The sequence below is a fragment of the Lepidochelys olivacea genome (assembly GCF_965140295.1).
Source record: "Lepidochelys olivacea isolate rLepOli2 genome assembly, chromosome: 8".
NCBI classification, from domain to species: domain Eukaryota; kingdom Metazoa; phylum Chordata; order Testudines; family Cheloniidae; genus Lepidochelys; species Lepidochelys olivacea.
This window is the reverse complement of record NC_140418.1, coordinates 72567685-72585679: the sequence shown is the minus strand read 5'-3', so window position 1 is coordinate 72585679 and position 17995 is coordinate 72567685. Positions and strand designations below refer to the sequence as shown.

The 17995-nt window shown below is 36.5% G+C and overlaps 1 protein-coding gene across 6 annotated transcripts in view; it reads left to right on the top strand.

Annotated features, from left to right (window-relative positions):
• PTBP2 (polypyrimidine tract binding protein 2) overlaps nucleotides 1-13935 on the top strand; it is an 85027-nt gene extending 71092 nt beyond the window's left edge. For 3 of the 6 annotated variants that reach the window (XM_084637781.1, XM_084637786.1, XM_084637785.1), the window contains 6 exons: nucleotides 8931-9085; nucleotides 10560-10593; nucleotides 11013-11105; nucleotides 11794-12010; nucleotides 12118-12195; nucleotides 12357-13935. In XM_084637781.1, the coding sequence (XP_084493907.1) occupies nucleotides 8931-9085; nucleotides 10560-10593; nucleotides 11013-11105; nucleotides 11794-12010; nucleotides 12118-12195; nucleotides 12357-12489 (710 nt within the window). In that variant the 3' untranslated portion in view covers nucleotides 12490-13935. The remainder of the gene's footprint in view (nucleotides 1-8930; nucleotides 9086-10559; nucleotides 10594-11012; nucleotides 11106-11793; nucleotides 12011-12117; nucleotides 12196-12356) is intronic. The other 3 variants (XM_084637784.1, XM_084637783.1, XM_084637782.1) reach the window with 3 other exon arrangements.
• The last annotated feature ends 4060 nt before the right edge of the window (nucleotides 13936-17995 follow it).

The following is a 17995-nucleotide window of genomic DNA, read 5'->3' as shown; positions in this document are numbered from 1 at the left end:
TGTGCTGTGCCCAAGTATACTTTAGCAAAAAGAGCTGGTAAGATTGCATCTCTAATGGCAAAAAACAAAAACAACCCCTCCACCCCCAAAATGTGTTATCCATAAATCTAGAAAGATTAAGTGCAAATTCAGGAATGCAGGGTCACTGTGTTGAAATATATTAAGATTCGCTTCATATCATGTATACTATTCTGTTGATTAATTACCAGTGTATCATACTACAAATTGATCATGGTTTTTATCAAAATATTTTTACTTGATAATTCAGAATAGCCAGTTGTAAATATCTACAGAACAAGGATCACTTTTTTTCCTTGGATGTGTAATTTCTCTGAACCTTCTAACCGATGAAGTCTCTGTGCTGTATAATCAGTTAGAAACCTGACATCCAAAAAGATAATCCTGGCCCTGGCAGATGATTATTCATTCATATACTGCATTCTCTGCCGCGAAGGAGCGAGGTGATCAGAAATCCTTGAGATTTTAAATTGGATGTCTTTTTAATGAGCCTTTTATCTTTTGAAAGAAGGAAAATTCATTAATGGACAGAATGGAGTGCTTTCAGGTGAATTGTCAAAAGCAATAGTTGTTCCTTTGGAGTGGCATGTATTTTTTACATGATATGAAAAAAAAATACATAGGAAAAATCCTCTATACAGGGAAGACCACTAGCTGTGTTTTGATATGTAAGCAGTTATATCCGATCAATATCAGTGTATTCTATATTCCAAGATACAAACTGGAGTTAAGGTTCATTAGATATAGTAATGTAAGTGTAAAGTATTATAGTGATGTTATAATTGTCCTCCATACCAGTATTACAAACACTGGATATTCAGTTAAGGTTAAAATTTAAAGAAATTCAGACATAGAAACATACTGTAAAGGCATCCAAATAACCTTAACTCCACCCTGTAATGATGCTGTGCAATAACTATACGGTTATAACTAATGCATAATAGTGTTTGTGGTCTCAGGTTAGATAAACTGATGTTTAAAGACATTATATATTTTGTTATCAGTATCACTGCAGGGCAGAGTTCCCTAACTGATTTTCATACTTCAACTTTTTGGGGTTTCTTTTAAGGGTAACATTAACTGTAAATATCCTGGGTTTTTAATGCTCATTTGGGGGGTGATCTGACCATCCCAGTAATGTTTTCAACCATTAAGTTACTCTCTACTCTCAACCTTAACTCTAGTTTAACATATTTCTGATTTGGGAATTTCCTTTTTATTTAATTAAAATGTTCATGTATGAACACTAAACAAGAATCCCAAAGAGAATGTTACAATGTGATATTTCTGATGATTTGAAGATGTATATTATAAACCTTCACTTTATTCCAACTTTTAGGGCCATTATCTCCTAACATCCAAGCTTCATATTTCACTTCGTACATACAAACCACTTCCTCCTCACTATTGTCCTTCACATTTCTCTGTTCACATCCCCCCTGAGTTCCCCTTCCTAACCTTCCTGTCAAGTCAATATTGTGCAGAGAGTAGTTATTGAAAATAATTTTCATTTTTGCCATCATCCTGCATAACTTGGTTACTTCAACAAGGACTAAAGAATAATGTTCTGCAGAGAATACCACAAAGAAGTGACTGGATAGGGTGCCATCATCTTCCACGAAGGCAGTTTGGCTTCATTTCTGTTGTTCCCAATATGAGTTGGTGGCCATTTTGAAAGAGGAAACTCTTCACCTCACTCCATTGAGAATGATAGTAGATAGCAACCGTTTTGAAAGGGCATTTTTTGTGTAATTATCTGTTGTAGAATAGCAGTACCCTGAGTCCCTCCACACTCAAACTTCTGCTGCTGGGGGCAGGGGGGCCTGCCCCAGCAGCTGCCAGTGCGACTGGCCCAGGGGCTGCCTGAGCTGCTCAGGCAGCACCCAGGCCAACCGCAGGGGCCTCTGCAAAAGTCACGGAATCCATGACCTCCGTGACAAACTTGGAGCCTCACTGATGAGATCGCTAAAAATGATTTCATTGTGATTGCTTATTTTATTTGGAAAAGCTGTCCAGCGCGGTTTGGACTGACAACTGCTTACCTACGCAGGCCAGATTTGAATCAGGGGCAATAGGGTGAATTTGTATTCTATTATCAATCCGCCACATCATCCAGACTCTAATTTATTCTTACTAAATATTTATTTCCCTTTCTCCTCTAGACTGTGGCTATCTCTTGTGCCAGTTTTAACCAATAAAAGCAAAAATAAGGTGTTTCTTTTATTGATTGGTCTAAATCATTAATAGGGACAAATTTCAAGCATTTCATTCTTCGTTTATAGAGATTATTAAAAGATAGTCACCTTTTTAGAAAGAACTTGCTTTTATTTGGAGGGTCCTCCTATAGATTGATTCATTTATCCTGCTCCCTGTTTGAGTTGTAATTCCATTTTATTCCCCAGAAACCTAGATCTTTTTAGATTGAAAAAAAGAATTACTCATAAAAGGCTATGACGTGCTATGTATGTCTCCTGAGACACATGCTTTAATTGTTTCCATCTGAGGGATTCTAAACTTTATAATACAAGCTTTGCTAGTCAGCTCTTGAAGGTGCATGTGTGAGGACACAAGACTTAAGAATGTGGATCTTTAGAGGAAGGGTTCTCAGGACAAATCTTTTTGGTGGCCTCAGAGCGCTGCCACCAACTCTTACTGGTGGCCGCTCAGGCAATTTTTCCTAAAATGCGTTAGGAAGAACAAATAACTATGCATATATACATGTCCAAATCAGTGTAATTTATTTATTGCTAGCTAGTAAGTCTGTTGTGAAAAGTGATACTTGTATGTTTGTTAATATCACTTTTCACAGCAGCCTTACTTAGCCCTGGCAAGCCGGGGGAGAAATTAAGCCCTAGATGGGGGGTCAGGGGAGGTAGAGGGGGGCAGGGGCAATGGAGAAGGATTGCTGGGGGGCAAGAGAGGCAGCAGGGGGCTGGAGCCTGAAGCCCCGTGGTCGGCAGATGGAGCCTGAAGCCATGTGGCTGGAGCCTGAAGCCCTGAGCCAGAGCCTGCCGTCCCACTACCTGAGGGCTGAAGCCAATGCCTGAGTCCCGCAACCCCTGGGAAGGTGGGGAACTCATCTGCTGCCTGCTCCTCCAGTGTTGTGCCCCAACAGTCTTGGGGGGGGGCCAGGGCCGAACCCCTACTGGTGGCCCCAGCAATCAACACCAAGGTGGTGCATCCTGGAGCAACAGGGAGGAGGAGGGGCTGCTATTTTTCCCCCCATCCCAGCCCAGGAGGCTGTGGCTGCAAGAAAAGCCCCTGGTGGCCGCATGTGGCCCCAGTGGATGCATTTGAGAAACGCTACTTTAGAGGATATAACTTTTGGAGAGCTTCCGCTTCAGGTCCTGGTAAGCTGTTCCTTTGTATTCTGATTTACTATGCTAATTGTTAAGAACATTATAAAAATGCAGTCATCTGTTTTTTTTAATATAGTAGTAGTACACGGAAGCCCCAGTCAGGATCAAACCTGTATATTTAAGGTTGGTTAAAGCTTTGTAGAAACACAGAAAAATCATTTCTAATTAGAATCATTATTATATATCTTTTCTGAGAGGGGAAAAGGCCCTTCAGTAGTGGTGGAGAATTTTAATTAGTAAGGACATTTAGATGAATATTGGTAGTTTCACTTTGCTTCTATGTTTATTCTTCCATTGAATAATTATTCTTCCATCTTCTTAATTATTGCCTCAGGAACAAATTGATAACACAACACAGCATTTTGACATGAACCGATTGATATGCAATAGTAGAAGATACAAAACCAGAAAAGATAAATGTAGCTACATATTATTATATGTTATAAATTATATGCCTGGATATATAGGGTGCATAGGAATATGTTTTGGTATGTTTTAAGTGTTTTCCAGCATAAATTAGGAATGGCTGCCTTGTGCAAATGGCAAAACTAGAAGGTGAGTTATGTGGTTCATCCCAGAAGAAAGCCATTATGTAGTCTGCACAGGGGATACAAAAATAATATTTTAGGACTGTTTTAAAAAATATTATTGGGACTATTTTTTATCCCTTTACCTGTAAAATATCAGATACTACATTTGTAGCTGTAGAGGGCTCAGAGGGCTCCATTTCTAGCTGTAAAAAACCTCTAAAAAGGGCCAGAAATAGCTTTCCCATGCTTTAAAATGTTATTTCAGGACCTTTGAGGACTAGAAGTGGGTGTTAAGTCTCATTGGGAAGCTCTGCTTTCCAATGGTACAAAGCTACTGTTTCTATCTCCTGCAATGATTCTTTAGTGTTGTGGCATTTTCATAGATAAAAATGGCCTATGTTTAAACTGTGCTAGGCTTCTACCACTTCACATGGAAAAAGTTGTGCAGTGGGCACATAGTATCGTGCCCCTTTGTCTTGTGCATCTTTACTGAATGTTTACTCTGCAGCTAATGTATACATATGTGACCTTTTTTAACTACACTTCTTGAGCTTACCGAAAACAGACATGAAAAATGGGTATGTACAATATAAAAATCTATTTCTGCATTTTTTTTATGTCTGAATTAAATTCTTTCAAAATATGTTTCCTAGGGGGACAAGTTTTGTACATTGCTCTATTTCCTCTTATTTACATCACAAAAATCCGAAATACTAATATAATTCAAAAGTATACTTAAATCAACTACTACAATATAGCTAGCAAGGAGAGTAAATGTATCATTTTTATGGCTGTCACAAAAATGTAGTGGCTCTCACAATACAGGGAGTAGTAAAAACTTTTAAAAACAAATTACATATTTGAAGCCCATAGTTCTCCCTGTCACCTCCTCACCTCGAACTGATTTTCAGTGGCACTCTCATTGCCCTGGTCCTGGCCACCGGTTCAGGGGGCTCTGCATATTAATTTAATTTTAAATGAAGCTTCTTAAACATTTTAAAAATCTTATTTACTTTGCATACAAGAAGAGTTTAGTTTCATATTATAGACTTATAGAAAGAGACCTTCCAAAAACGTTAAAATGTATTACTGGCACGTGAAACCTTAAATTAGAGTGAATAAATGAAGACTTGGTGCACCACTTCTGAAAGGTTGCTGACTCCTGTACTAGAGGAATTACTTAGTTTTTGATTAATAAATGGTCTCTCCTGAAATTTCATCCAACTTATACAACAATTGATCCTAACAATCAGTCTTTTCAACATAAAAAATAACATTTTATTATAATTAAACTTTTTTCTGAAATAAGGTTTATTTAAAAATTGGTTGTGCGTACTTTTTTTCTTTAAAATAGTTCTGATACTGTTTTTGAGGAGACAGAAAGTAGCATTATGGGATTCCAAGTGTGCATCAATGTGACTTCCAGAACACATTTTTTCATCTTGTAAGCAAATAGATGTTTTTTTCTAACTGTCTGCTCTACAAACTTTTATGAAAGTTATGTTCTTTCTGGTTTGTAGCTATGGGGGATGAGGGGTTCACCTTATCTTCTTCCATGGGATATGTGAAAAACTGGAGGTATTGAATAGCGTTCAATATTTTGGGTATATTTTCGATTTTTTCACTTATCTCAGCCTCTTTATTGGCTGGTTCTGTTGCTCTAATACAGTGCCTGATATCTGTGCATTTCTTCTGTGATATAACAGCAGAACATAGCTATTTAAGGGGAAATCAGTTAATTGCCAGATGCCTCTCTGCCCTTTACTATTTGAAACATTCAGGGCACAACTTTAATTACGACTTTTGGAAAACTTCGGCACATCATTTTTACATCTAACTTACTTTTCTGTTGTTTATTGATACATTTGTATGTAGCAGTATAAATTTTCATGGAGGTCAACTGTGGAAAAGAAAGTGAAAAGTGGATTTGAGGAATATAGGAATTGCCATGCTGAACTACCAGTGGGCTGTCTAATCCCATATACTTTCTCTGACAGCGACCAGTACTACATTTCAATGGAAGATTATAGACAGCTCTCATTATGGACAATTATACAATATTGTGTCCATGGGGGAAGTTTTTTCCTAACCCCCAGATAGCTAGTGATTGGCTTATATCCTGAAGCTTGATTGTCCATTTACACATATTTAGCCTTTCTAATATAACTGGATGTTCTTATTAATAAAAATGTCTAATCCCTTGTTGAATCCCACTAAACTCTATGCATTGTGCTAAAAACCAGAGCATTCTTATTGTCTTTAAATGTGTTGCCCTTTAATTTTATTAGATGCCTCCTTCCCCTTTTTCTTGAGTTACAAGAGGGACTAAATAGGATTGTCTAGTTAACCTTCTCAGTAGCGTTCATTATTTTGTATACCTGTGTTATGACACTATAGACCAGCGGTTCCCAAAGTTGAACCACCGCTTGTGCAGGGAAAGCCCCTGGCGGGCCGGGCCGGTTTGTTTACCTGCCGTGTCCACAGGTTTGGTTGATCGCAGCTCCCAGTGGCTGCGGTTCGCTGCTCCAAGCCAATGCGAGCCGCTGGAAGCAGCGGCCAGTGCGTAAACAAACCGGCCCAGCCCACCAGGGGCTTTCCCTGCACAAGCGGCGGAACAAGTTTGGGAACCACTGCTTTAGACAAATACCTTTTAAAACTCTCTTCTCTTTTGAAAATCCTTTCACATCATTAATTTTAATTGCCCTTCTTTCAACCCTTCTGTATCTCTTTTTACATGGAATGACCAGAACTGAACATGTTTTTTAAGGGAGAATATAACTTGGATTTATGTAATGCCATAAAAATATTTTCAAAATTAATCTCTATCCCTAACATGGTTTTTGTTGTTTTGTTTTACCATTACTGCATAATAGTTACTGGCTATCCCACTATTAATAATAATAAATTAATATTATATACTTAGCTAGTCCTTTTGTCCAGCACAGTAAAATCTCAATGTGTTAATTATTTATCTCCCATAAATTCCCCCCTGTAAAAGAAACATGATTAATGAGGTGGAGCATGGAAATTTTACTTACTTTGTGTGAAATAAACTTTGTAACCACACTTATTTTACACCTCTGCATTTTTCTTCCTGCTACAATATCTATTTTTAGTAGTGTTGGGAATATTTTCTTTTTTTTATTGACGAGTACGGTCACAATTAGCTGCTCAGTATTTACTCACTATCTGAGACTGAAGAATTCTTTTGCCTTTCCCTTATTTTTATTTTTAAACAAAATTAACTCACTTTTGGGGAAGAAGGGAGAAAATTCAATTCTCATCTACAAAGCAAAGATTTCTATTTAGATGCGTTGGTGGGCCCAACTGGTCAAGGTTACAATGGTCCTGTGTTAAATTTTTATTTAGTATCATCATCTAGGCATCGGAAGACCACATTGTGAAATCTGCAAGGCCTAGTGCAGTAGTGGCAAATAATGTGCAGTAGAACAAAGTAATAATTTGAACAATTATGATTTTTGTGCTAGTCTTTTTATTTGTTGGAGACTAAATAAAATGTACTTGTACAAATAAAACTAGCACATCTAATTTATCTGTAAAAGGTAGTGCAGGTATAGCACAGGGACACAACTTCACAGGATGGTGGGGAAGGAGTGTATCCTTGGGTGACAGTATGCTCACTATGTACCCAAGGAATTCCACTGGGAAAACCCATCATAAATTAATAGTATCCTTGTACAATGCCGTAGCTGCTTTGGAGGGGAGGAGCTCCAATAGGGTGGCCAATGGCAGTTGAATTCCTGAATGAACATTCTTAGGAGGCAGAGAGGCTAGGGAAGATTACCACTATGGAGCTATGTCCCTGGACTGAATATTCCTGCGTCTTCATGGCTGGAACTCCCTCCCCCCCACCCCCCCACTGAGCCTAACGCGATGGGTAATATGTAGGCTACTCTATTTGCCTTGCTCTTCAAGGTTGTAACCTAGCCTAAAGCATCAAGTTGAAGTGAAGAAAGTAACTAATACCAAAGGGTAATATAAAGGAAATATAATGGTGAAGACAACTTGCATTAATATTTAGTTTCACTGACTTGACTGGTGTATTCAGGCAACAAGATTAATTAAACATCAAAAAGATTTCTTCAGATCATTTTGATAAGAACATAAAAACAGCCATACTTGGTCAGACCAAAAGTCCATCTAGCCCAGTGTCCTGTCTTCCAACAGTGGCCAATACCAGGTGCTTCTGAGGGATTGAACAGAACAGGTAATCACGAAGTGATCCATCCCTTCTCGCCCATTCCCAGCTTCTGGCAAACAGAGGCTAGGGATACCATCCCTGCCCATCCTGGCTAATAGCCATTGATGGCCCTATCCTCCCTGAATTTATCTAGTTCTTTTTTGAACCCTGTTATAGTCTTGGTCTTCACAACATCCTCTGGGAAAGAGTTCCACAGGTTGGCTGTGTGAAGAAATACTTCCTTTTGTTTGTTTTAACCCTGCTGCCTGTTCATTTCATTTGATGACCCCTAGTTCTTGTGTTATGAGGAGTAAATAACACTTCCTTATTTACTTTCTCCATACCAGTCATGATTTTATAGACCTCAATCATATCTCCCTTTAGTCATCTCTTTTCCAAGCTGAAAAGTCCCAGTGTTGTTAATCTCTCCTCATACAGAAGTCATTCCATACCCTAATAATTTTCGTTGCCCTTTTCTGAACCTTTTCTAAACCAGATACTGTAGATATTATTAGGGAGGATTTTTGCTTTAATCTAGGAAAAAAGAGCAATGTGTGTGGTTCACAAGAACTGCATTTGATTGAAAACAAAATGGTCTTTAGAAAAGTGAAGTGGCATAAGAAGTGCTTTGAAGCAAGAAAAATAGCGAGAACCCTGCTTTTTCTCCTGATATTTATTACTGATCCATTTCACTAAGCGTTGGAAAATACGAATCGTGGAATGAATTCTTTTGTGTAAACAATACAGTGTTTGTACTTCTGATTTAGATATTTTTAAATGACTTGTGTGTATTTCGTAAAATATGCTTTATTTTAAAATTAGGGCTTCCTGTTGCAGCTGTTCCAGGAGCGCTGAGTCCTTTGGCTATTCCGAATGCTGCTGCTGCAGCAGCTGCTGCTGCTGCTGGCCGAGTGGGTATGCCTGGAGTCTCAGCTGGTGGCAATACAGTCCTCCTGGTTAGCAATTTAAATGAAGAGGTCAGTGAAACCATTAACTCTTTTTTATTCCTTATTTTTTAATCACACTTCATTTGTGAATGTTTTCATTTTTTTGCACTTGCCTCTATTTTCACTTGCTTACTTTAAGATCAAAGTATTTTTTCTTGTTTTTTGTATGTCTAAATTAATTTTGAAACTATAAAACTTTATATTTTTTTTCTATTATAGTTAAATATTTTTGTTTTCCTAGGTAGCTAACAACTTAAAATATCCTTTGATATTTGGCTACCTATTTTTCCTAAAAAAAATATGGTAAATACTGCATGTTTGGTTTTCAATTTGTAATTTAAATATTTTCACAAAAACAACAAAATGTATTCTAACTTGTAGATTATATTTTATGTAAAGTAGAATTGTGTTTTTCTTTTCTAATTATTTGCTGCTTCATTTCATGCTTACGTGTCACTGCATTTTTAAAATCTTAATTTATGTGAACTGCTCTAACACGTTTTTCTTTGAAGGTTCTCCCAAAGATCTTGACGAGGCACTCTTCCAGTCTCTCTTAGTAATTTTTTCTTTGCAGTTATTATTCATTTGTCTTCAAAAACATTTTTCACCTTAATACTGTTACCTTTCTTGCTAACTCTAAAATCTAAGGGGTTTTATTTAGTTTTGCATTTTTACTGTCTTGTACAATTTTTTAATTGCTGTGAAAGCTGGTATGAAATGTGGGAAGTTTGATGTAGCAGTTTGTCTAGTTGGAATACTTGTTTCATTTTTAACTGGCCTCTGTTAATATGATTCATGAAGCTTATTTATCATTTGTTACTATTTTGTCATCCACAGTCTTGCATGTTAAAATGTTTGGATCAGAGTGCCATTTTGAAAGATTTTTGCCGGCATTTCATACCCAGCCATGCTTATGCACTTGAAGTTCAAAGTTTAAAATTTCTATTGCATGCTTTTTTTTTTTCATGTTGAGATGAAATGCTGTAATTTATTCTTTGATATGGATGTACTTTACCCATATTTGTCTTGGGTGACAACATTTTACTCAGTTTTTTTCCTTGTACAGTACATAAACCAACCATTTTCTGACCAAATTCCTGCATTTCCTATGTACTGACCTATATTTTATTTTTTTTTGTTCCCCACTTCCTTTTTTTCTTCTGCATTGCTGTTTCCCTTCCCCATTTCATCCTTCTCCTTTTGTGTTCACCTTCCCTTTCCTTGTCTTTCCTCAAATTCCCATGCCCTCCCCCGTCTTATCCTTTATTTTCCTTATCCTTGTCTACGTTCCCTGTCTTCATTCCCTATGTTCATGCTTCTGTGCTTGAACAAAATGTGTTCCTCGGACCAACTTGCCCCAATTAACCGCCTTGAACCATGATCCATGACCACCTCACCATTCTGCGGGAACCACCCTTCGTTATGGATGATCTGTTCATCTCCGCTCTTCCTCGACTCTTCTCTCTTCTTGTCTTACGCTGCTTGCTCTTCTCTCCTTCTAAAGATGGTTACGCCCCAAAGTCTGTTTACCCTCTTCGGTATGTTATTGTTAGCACTATACTTTTATTATTGATTTAATTTTTGTTTCACCTTAATTCTTATTTTTAGCTAGCACTTTTGGCTTAAAGTTGAATAGTAAATCTTTTGCTATTTTTCTTTTGCTGTTTAAAAACTCTCCATAGACACAAGATTTTCTTTTAATGCATGCTAATATATTTTGCATGGTCTTTAATTTAATATCATTCACATAGCTTTTGAGGGTTTATCAAAAATTTATTCTTTTCAAAATTCACTATTCAAAATCTTGATCTTCTTTATTCATTTGTGTGAATGTTGAGATTGAGTGGGTGATCTTGTTGATGTCTGAATGTTTCATTGATATGTCAAAATGTGCTGTTTAGTTGGTTAGACTTAAAATTAATTATTCTTTTGGATTACCTCTCTGACTCTAAAAAAGGTGTTTATGGGGATGTGCAGCGTGTGAAGATTTTATACAATAAGAAAGACAGTGCTCTTATACAGATGGCAGATGGGAACCAGTCACAGCTGGGTAAGATTAGATTAATTTATGCCTCATTTAAATCTGTAAATTTAAGTATTTGAAATAATATTGTGGAAATTAAAATGAACATGTTCATATATGTCAGTCTACTCTTATTCTAGTTTTTCTCAGATCCCAGACTATCCATGAGACATGAAAACTTATTACATCAAGTCGTTCTGTATTCCAAAAATCGTATGTGTATGTGCTGCTTTATGTGAACAGAATAATAGTGTTGTTGGAGGAGAAAGAGGTGTTAATTTATTTTCTGAACTAAACATTAACTTCAAATTCTAATCTAACCCTATGGACATCAGTCTGCTACTTCACTGGCCATATCAGCACAATAGCACATGCAAAAATACCACAATTAAATCAGAGAAAATAAGTTTGATCATAATACTAGGTAGTGGTGTGTATGTTGGTTAGTGTCATGGTGGGCTTTTTCACCTGGAATAAGTTATTTGGACCATTCAAATAACAGAATAAAATAGGGTTGTGTTTCCATGTTTGTTTTACTGAATACATGGCTAAACATAGCAGTGCAGTTTTGAAAACTTTACAAACTAACTTTGAAATTGAATTATTTTTCTAGCTTGCAGTGTTGGCTGAAATCAGTGATTTAATGAGAAAGTATATGCCATCCTTGCAGGGTGTTGAAATGTAGCACTGAATTTAATAAATTTGTCTTTTTCAGCCATGAGTCATCTTAATGGACAAAAAATGTATGGGAAGATTATTCGAGTTACCCTTTCCAAGCATCAGACAGTACAGCTACCTCGAGAGGGACTTGATGACCAAGGGCTAACTAAAGATTTTGGTAATTCACCCTTGCATCGCTTCAAGAAACCTGGCTCAAAAAATTTTCAGAATATATTCCCTCCATCTGCAACTCTTCACCTGTCTAATATTCCGTAAGTGTTGTATGACAATAAGCCAGTGGGATTCACATAAGCCATAAAATACTAGATCCACTGATAATTAATTCTTATATGTGTGTTTTTGTTTTTCATTTTTCTAGACCATCAGTAGCAGAAGATGATCTGCGCACACTGTTTGCTAACACTGGAGGCACTGTGAAAGCATTTAAATTTTTTCAGTAAGCACGTTTTCCTTGAATCCCTATGTTTTGAACAAAAGATTGACTTCATATGTTTTAACAGAATGTCTTGAAAAAATACTCTTCTGGAGAGGGAAGAAAGGTTTTTAGGCCCTTATTTAGTATTGGTTGAGTTCCTAATGTTGTTGTTTTTGTTTCAGAAGAGATCACAAGATGGCACTTCTTCAGATGTCAACAGTGGAAGAAGCTATTCAGGCTTTGATTGATCTGCATAATTACAATCTTGGAGAAAATCACCATCTGAGAGTTTCTTTCTCAAAATCAACAATTTAAAATGGGAGATAAAAAATGAAGGTGTATCGCATTGTTCAGTGTCGTCACCTATTGACTGTTCAGGAGAGTGGGGACCAGAGTTTGACTTCTGTCTTTCATGCTGTTATCATTCCTTGGTTGTTTTAAAAAAAACATTCATAAGAAAAGAAAAGCAGTGATATTAACTGTTGGTTTTTCATCTGTTTAGAGAAACATCATTTTGTTTAAAAGGGTTTCAAGTTAAGCCCACAGTTTTTCAAGTTAGTTGACATACGTGCCTTAAAAAGGAAAACTAGTGTTGCTAGAATTACATTTGCTAGTAAAATGAATTTGGTTGGCTGGGGCACAGTGTTACATGAGAATTAAAATATATTTAGGCAGGGGTGTGTAAAAAGGTTAAGGTTTTTGTTTCTCCTGCTTGGAACTCTTTTATTACTTATTGGGTTGTCACGTATCTTTCTTTTTAATCAGATAAGATACATTACTTTGAAAGATTAAAACACAGCATATTTTATTTCTGCTACTTTAACTTTTTTTTGTAAATGGCCTTCTGTATTTCATGATTCTGGTCTAGATTCAGTTATGAATGTAGGCATTAGAGAAAATGAACACGGTACAGAATATTAATTTCTTAAAGGAGAAAAAAGTGATTTCTGTGATTTTTTTTTTTTGAGCCCTATGTGGAAAGCATTGTGGAATCTTAACCTTTTTGTACACACTCTTGTGGGACGTATCATATAAATGTCAGCACTAAGTAATGTCTTGTTTGTGGTTGAATATTTTTCGTAGATGTTTTTGAAGTTGACATGACTTATGTGCATTTAAATATATATTGCCATCTTTAGTTTGTAATTAAGATTTGGAATATGGTTGTGGATTTCTGAGCATGTGCAGACTGGTCTAGCTAGTTCAGGAACTGGTGCATGTATTTTTCAAAGATGAAGAAAGTGTACTGCGAACACTTGCAGGAAGGTTAATTTTGTGGCAGTTTTTTAAAACTGACAACCAGGTGGGACCAAAGTTTATGTGCCTTTAGTCTTAATTTACCTTGCATTGTAATATTCAGTTTTAATAAATCTCTTCAAAATATTTTGTATTAGAAATCGATCTGACTTTACTATAAACATGGCTCAGAATCTACAGATCAAATTAATTTGACAACAGTTCTTCTGTCAATCTGAACTGTTTAATCTGATTCTGTTTAAATGACCAATACTTTTTGAAATTGATGTACTTAGTTTCAAGATTCATAGATTCTGTTATCTATGTAGAAAAAGGTCATGTATATTTTCTATTAGTTAAGTTTTTACATCTTTAGAAATGTAAAATTCAGTATAGTTTGAAAGCGGCACAATTAAAAATTAATTTTCTAACAAAGTTGGGAGGTTTGACAGTCGTTTAATTTCATTTTGTGTGTACTCTGCTTACCTCTGTAGCATGCTCAATAAACACTTCTGTAGCTCTGTATTCACCTTTTCTGTCTTTCTCTGCTGCCTTTTCTCTCTTCTCTTCTTTGTTTTCCACTCCCACTGTGCTTCTGAATTCATGTTTATTCTGTGCCAGGGTGGGAAAAGAATAATCATAGTAATCATTTTACAATTGTATGGCTTTATACCATAAGTAAATCTGATGCTGTGAAAATACATCAGCTCCTTATATTTAGAAAGACAGTAACTGCTTTGGAGGAGTACATGTATATTACACATTTCCCACCCTGTTATAACCTACTACTTTGAGGACAACTTTTATTGTGGTTTGTTAGTGCTCTTTTTCTCTCTCTTTTCTGTTTTAAGGAGATTTATGCACTAATAGATCTCTCAGGTTTGCCATGCTGTCTTGCTGCAATTTCATCTTCCATCTTTTGTGTCTGTTAAAGATTTTCTACTAATCATAAAATATTCTCATAGGTTAAAAAACAAAACAAAAAACCCCAAAGTGACCAAGTTGCTAAAGCAAATATTAGAACAGTGGACCATATTATAGATGGTGATCTTTTTTCCCACCTGTTCTGAAAAAACATTCAAGAAAATTCTTTTGGCAAGTTAGCTTCTACACATTTATTTTAAATTTATTTTCTTCTGCATAATAAATGTTAATTTTTCTAGGTTAAAAATAACTTAACACATAGTCCCATTGAAAGAATAACTGTATAATTTTGAAGTTCTGTATTGGTAAAAGCTATCAAGGTTCAAAACATTTTTTTTTGTCACTTCTTCCATACAGCTACTGTAGGTTTATTGATGTCAGATTACTTTGTGACCTGGTGTCTGTTCTTTAGGATTACTGTATAATCAATAACTATCTGTCAAATAGTTAAAGGTTACCACATAACCTAGCGGTGTTGCATTAGTCTCCACTATACTAAATAAAAATGCATTGCATTGAAATCTGCTTGGTCAGGAACATGCCCTAATTATGGCTCTGAAGTTACGCTTCAGATATTGCAATCATCACTGAGACTGAACTACAAATAAAATGATTTCAACTCTGTCTGAAACTTTGTGAACCAATTTAAAGCTTTGTATATTACAAAGTCTAATTTACAAGCCTGTTGTAGACTAAGTCTTTCACTTGTAACAGCATGATGTCCCCTTTATTTTTAAAAGCAGAATTTTAATGAATTATTTTGACAGCATCCAGAACTAATAAGTAATGAGACTAAATTTGTCTTCTGAATGCATGGTAAAATGTGCTCAACTGTATCTGAGGAGAAATATGAGTTGAAAGTTACCATTCCTAGTATTCAGCGCTTGCTGAACTATTTATACTTTGAACCATCTGTATCAGATAGCGGTACAGTGAAAGTTGTATGTATAATGTAGAAATAACTTTACAGTACATGCATCTGGTGAGATGTTTACAAATTTAGGGGTGTTTTTATTTGTTTAATTGAACATTTCCAAACCTGTTATTCTAAGAATAGTTAGCTATAATTATTTTCTCAGGTTGTTAAGTTCTGTTACAAAAACTCAAGCAGAAATTCTATTTGTTATAAACCCATTAACACACATTATGAGGCTGTTTATATACATTTAAATTAAAAACCTGGATTTGTGCTGGAAATGGCCCAACTTGATGATCACTTTAGATAAGCTATTACCAGCAAGACAGTGGGGTGGGAGGAGGTATTGTTTCATGGTCTCTGTGTGTATATAATGTCTTCTGCAGTTTCCACGGTACGCATCCAATGAAGGGAGCTGTAGCTCACGAAAGCTCATGCTCAAATAAATTGGTTAGTCTCTAAGGTGCCACAAGTACTCCTTTTCTTTTTGCGAATACAGACTAACACGGCTGTTACTCTGATACCTTATTGGAACTTTCAAGTTCCGTAGGCATCTTTGATATTTTAAAATACAGAGATCTTTGTTAGGGGGCTTATTCCTTCACCCACTTACTTCCCTGGTCCTTCTCGCATGAACAGAGAGCAACAATACCCGAAGTCCAAAGGTGCAAACAATTCGATGTTTATTGGGGTGAACTTCCAGCAAGCATGATTCCAGTTTCCTTCCTTAGTATCCTCCTTCCCAGCTCTGACACCACAGAGCCTTACACCTGTGTCCCTGTTCCCATTTCTACCCTTAGCCAAACATGATTCCAACTTCCTTACTCCCATTCTGTGTTCCCATTTCCCCCTCCCTTAGGAAAACATGATTCCAATTTTCTTACCCCCATTCCCTGTTCCCATCTCACCCACAGACCCACCCACACCCACCCACTTCCTCATTGACTACTGATTATATAGTAAAACTTGAGTTCTGCTTAGCTATACCTTAACCAATCATTTTCCTGAAATTTAACTAACCAATCCTAACATATTGTAACATGATTATGTAACCAATTATATCCCACCACCTTAATTAGTTTACACCCAGCAAAATTAATTATACAGCAGACAGAAACAATCACAGAACCAGACAGAGATTATACAGACAAACAATAGCAGAGTGGGAACTATAATGACAAAACAATACAGAAGTGAGGATTTCACATCCCAGCTATTTTTAAGTGAGTTCTTGCCAGACAGGATGCTATCAAAGTAAGTTTCCTTTTACATCTTCTAGGCACTTCCCTTTTTCTGGAGGTGATAGGCACTATCAGGACAGGATTGTATTCCTAACTGCCCAATAGCACCTTATTTCAATGTGACTAGTTTGGAATGTGAGGATCTGACCGTTCGCTTCCCAGCTTATGGCTGCCTCTGCTGCTTAGCCAAAGGCCTTAGCCTAAGCACAGGGCCACAAACTGTCACAGTAAGACAAGGACCTTACACTAGCAGACAGTGATTTTGATTCTTTCTTTTATACCTCTATAACTAGCCAAGTGATCAGAATACACCTAAATTCTTACAGTACAGGCCTTTACAGACAGGCCTGAATATCTATATCCTAACACTCTTTGCTTTGGAATATCAGCTTTAAAATAGCTGTAGTATGTTTCTTTTATGCAAAAAGGTTGTTTTAGGTAGAATGCTGATATCTCCATCATTTGGAGAGGAAGCTAGATTAATTTGCCAGACATCATTGGACAGATGGTCCAAAAGTGGTTTCTTATTTGTCCGGTAGTGCAAATACTATGCATTTATGTATGAAATAAAAAAAAATATGGCAAACTTACTCCCTTTAAATAAAGGTTTTCAGCATTCTTAAGTGATGTTATTTACTCTGATTTTAAAATGTGTACTACTAACACATACCTTCGCTCTTCAGAGGAAGTGACTGATCTCACTTGTTTTGTAAATTACCATGTAAATTTATGCTGCTATATAGTTTAAGATTAAAAATCTTAAATTTAAGATTTAACTATTTGGCTACAGACATTACAATGTTACATTGCAAACCTGCACTAGTTTAAGAAATAAAGAAAAAACTCTTCTCGTTCTTATTCTGAATGAACCATCTAGATACAAATTTCTTTAAACAATGAGGATCTAAAAGTCATAAATCCCACGCTGAAGTACAGATCTGTGAGAAGTGGTCACAAATGTATAACCAGCCATTTGAAAAAGGAACTCTTGGTCATCAGTTCCAGCAGCTGCCCAAATGGTGAGTCTCCTGGATAAAAGAGGGTGAATTTTCTCAATAACAGAACCCTATCCTCCCATTAATTTTGCCTTGCCCTTTAGGGCTTTTGCCCAATTTAGCATACCTCTCTTTATTATTGTCCAGGTACTGGGGAAAAAGGACATTGAGCCATATGACCTTAATGAACATGAGACAGAGCTGTGTTTCATCAGCATACTTATTCTGCTGCAGCCTTCCTAAACCCCATGTGAGAGTTTATCCCTTTTTGTCCATCACATGGAGACTATTATGGCTTCATCCCTAGATGAGTCTGAACACTTGGATGGACTGCTGGTCCCTGGGTACCCAACTCTTCCTGCCGAAAGTGTTTTTCCTGTGCCAAGAAGGCAGATCCCCTCTCCCTTTTGTGGTTTCAGATTTGTAGTAGATTTGTAATAGTGCTTATTTCACCTTTTGACCTTTAGTGCGGATAATAGTCTTAAGCAGAAGGTTTTCTTCTTCAATGG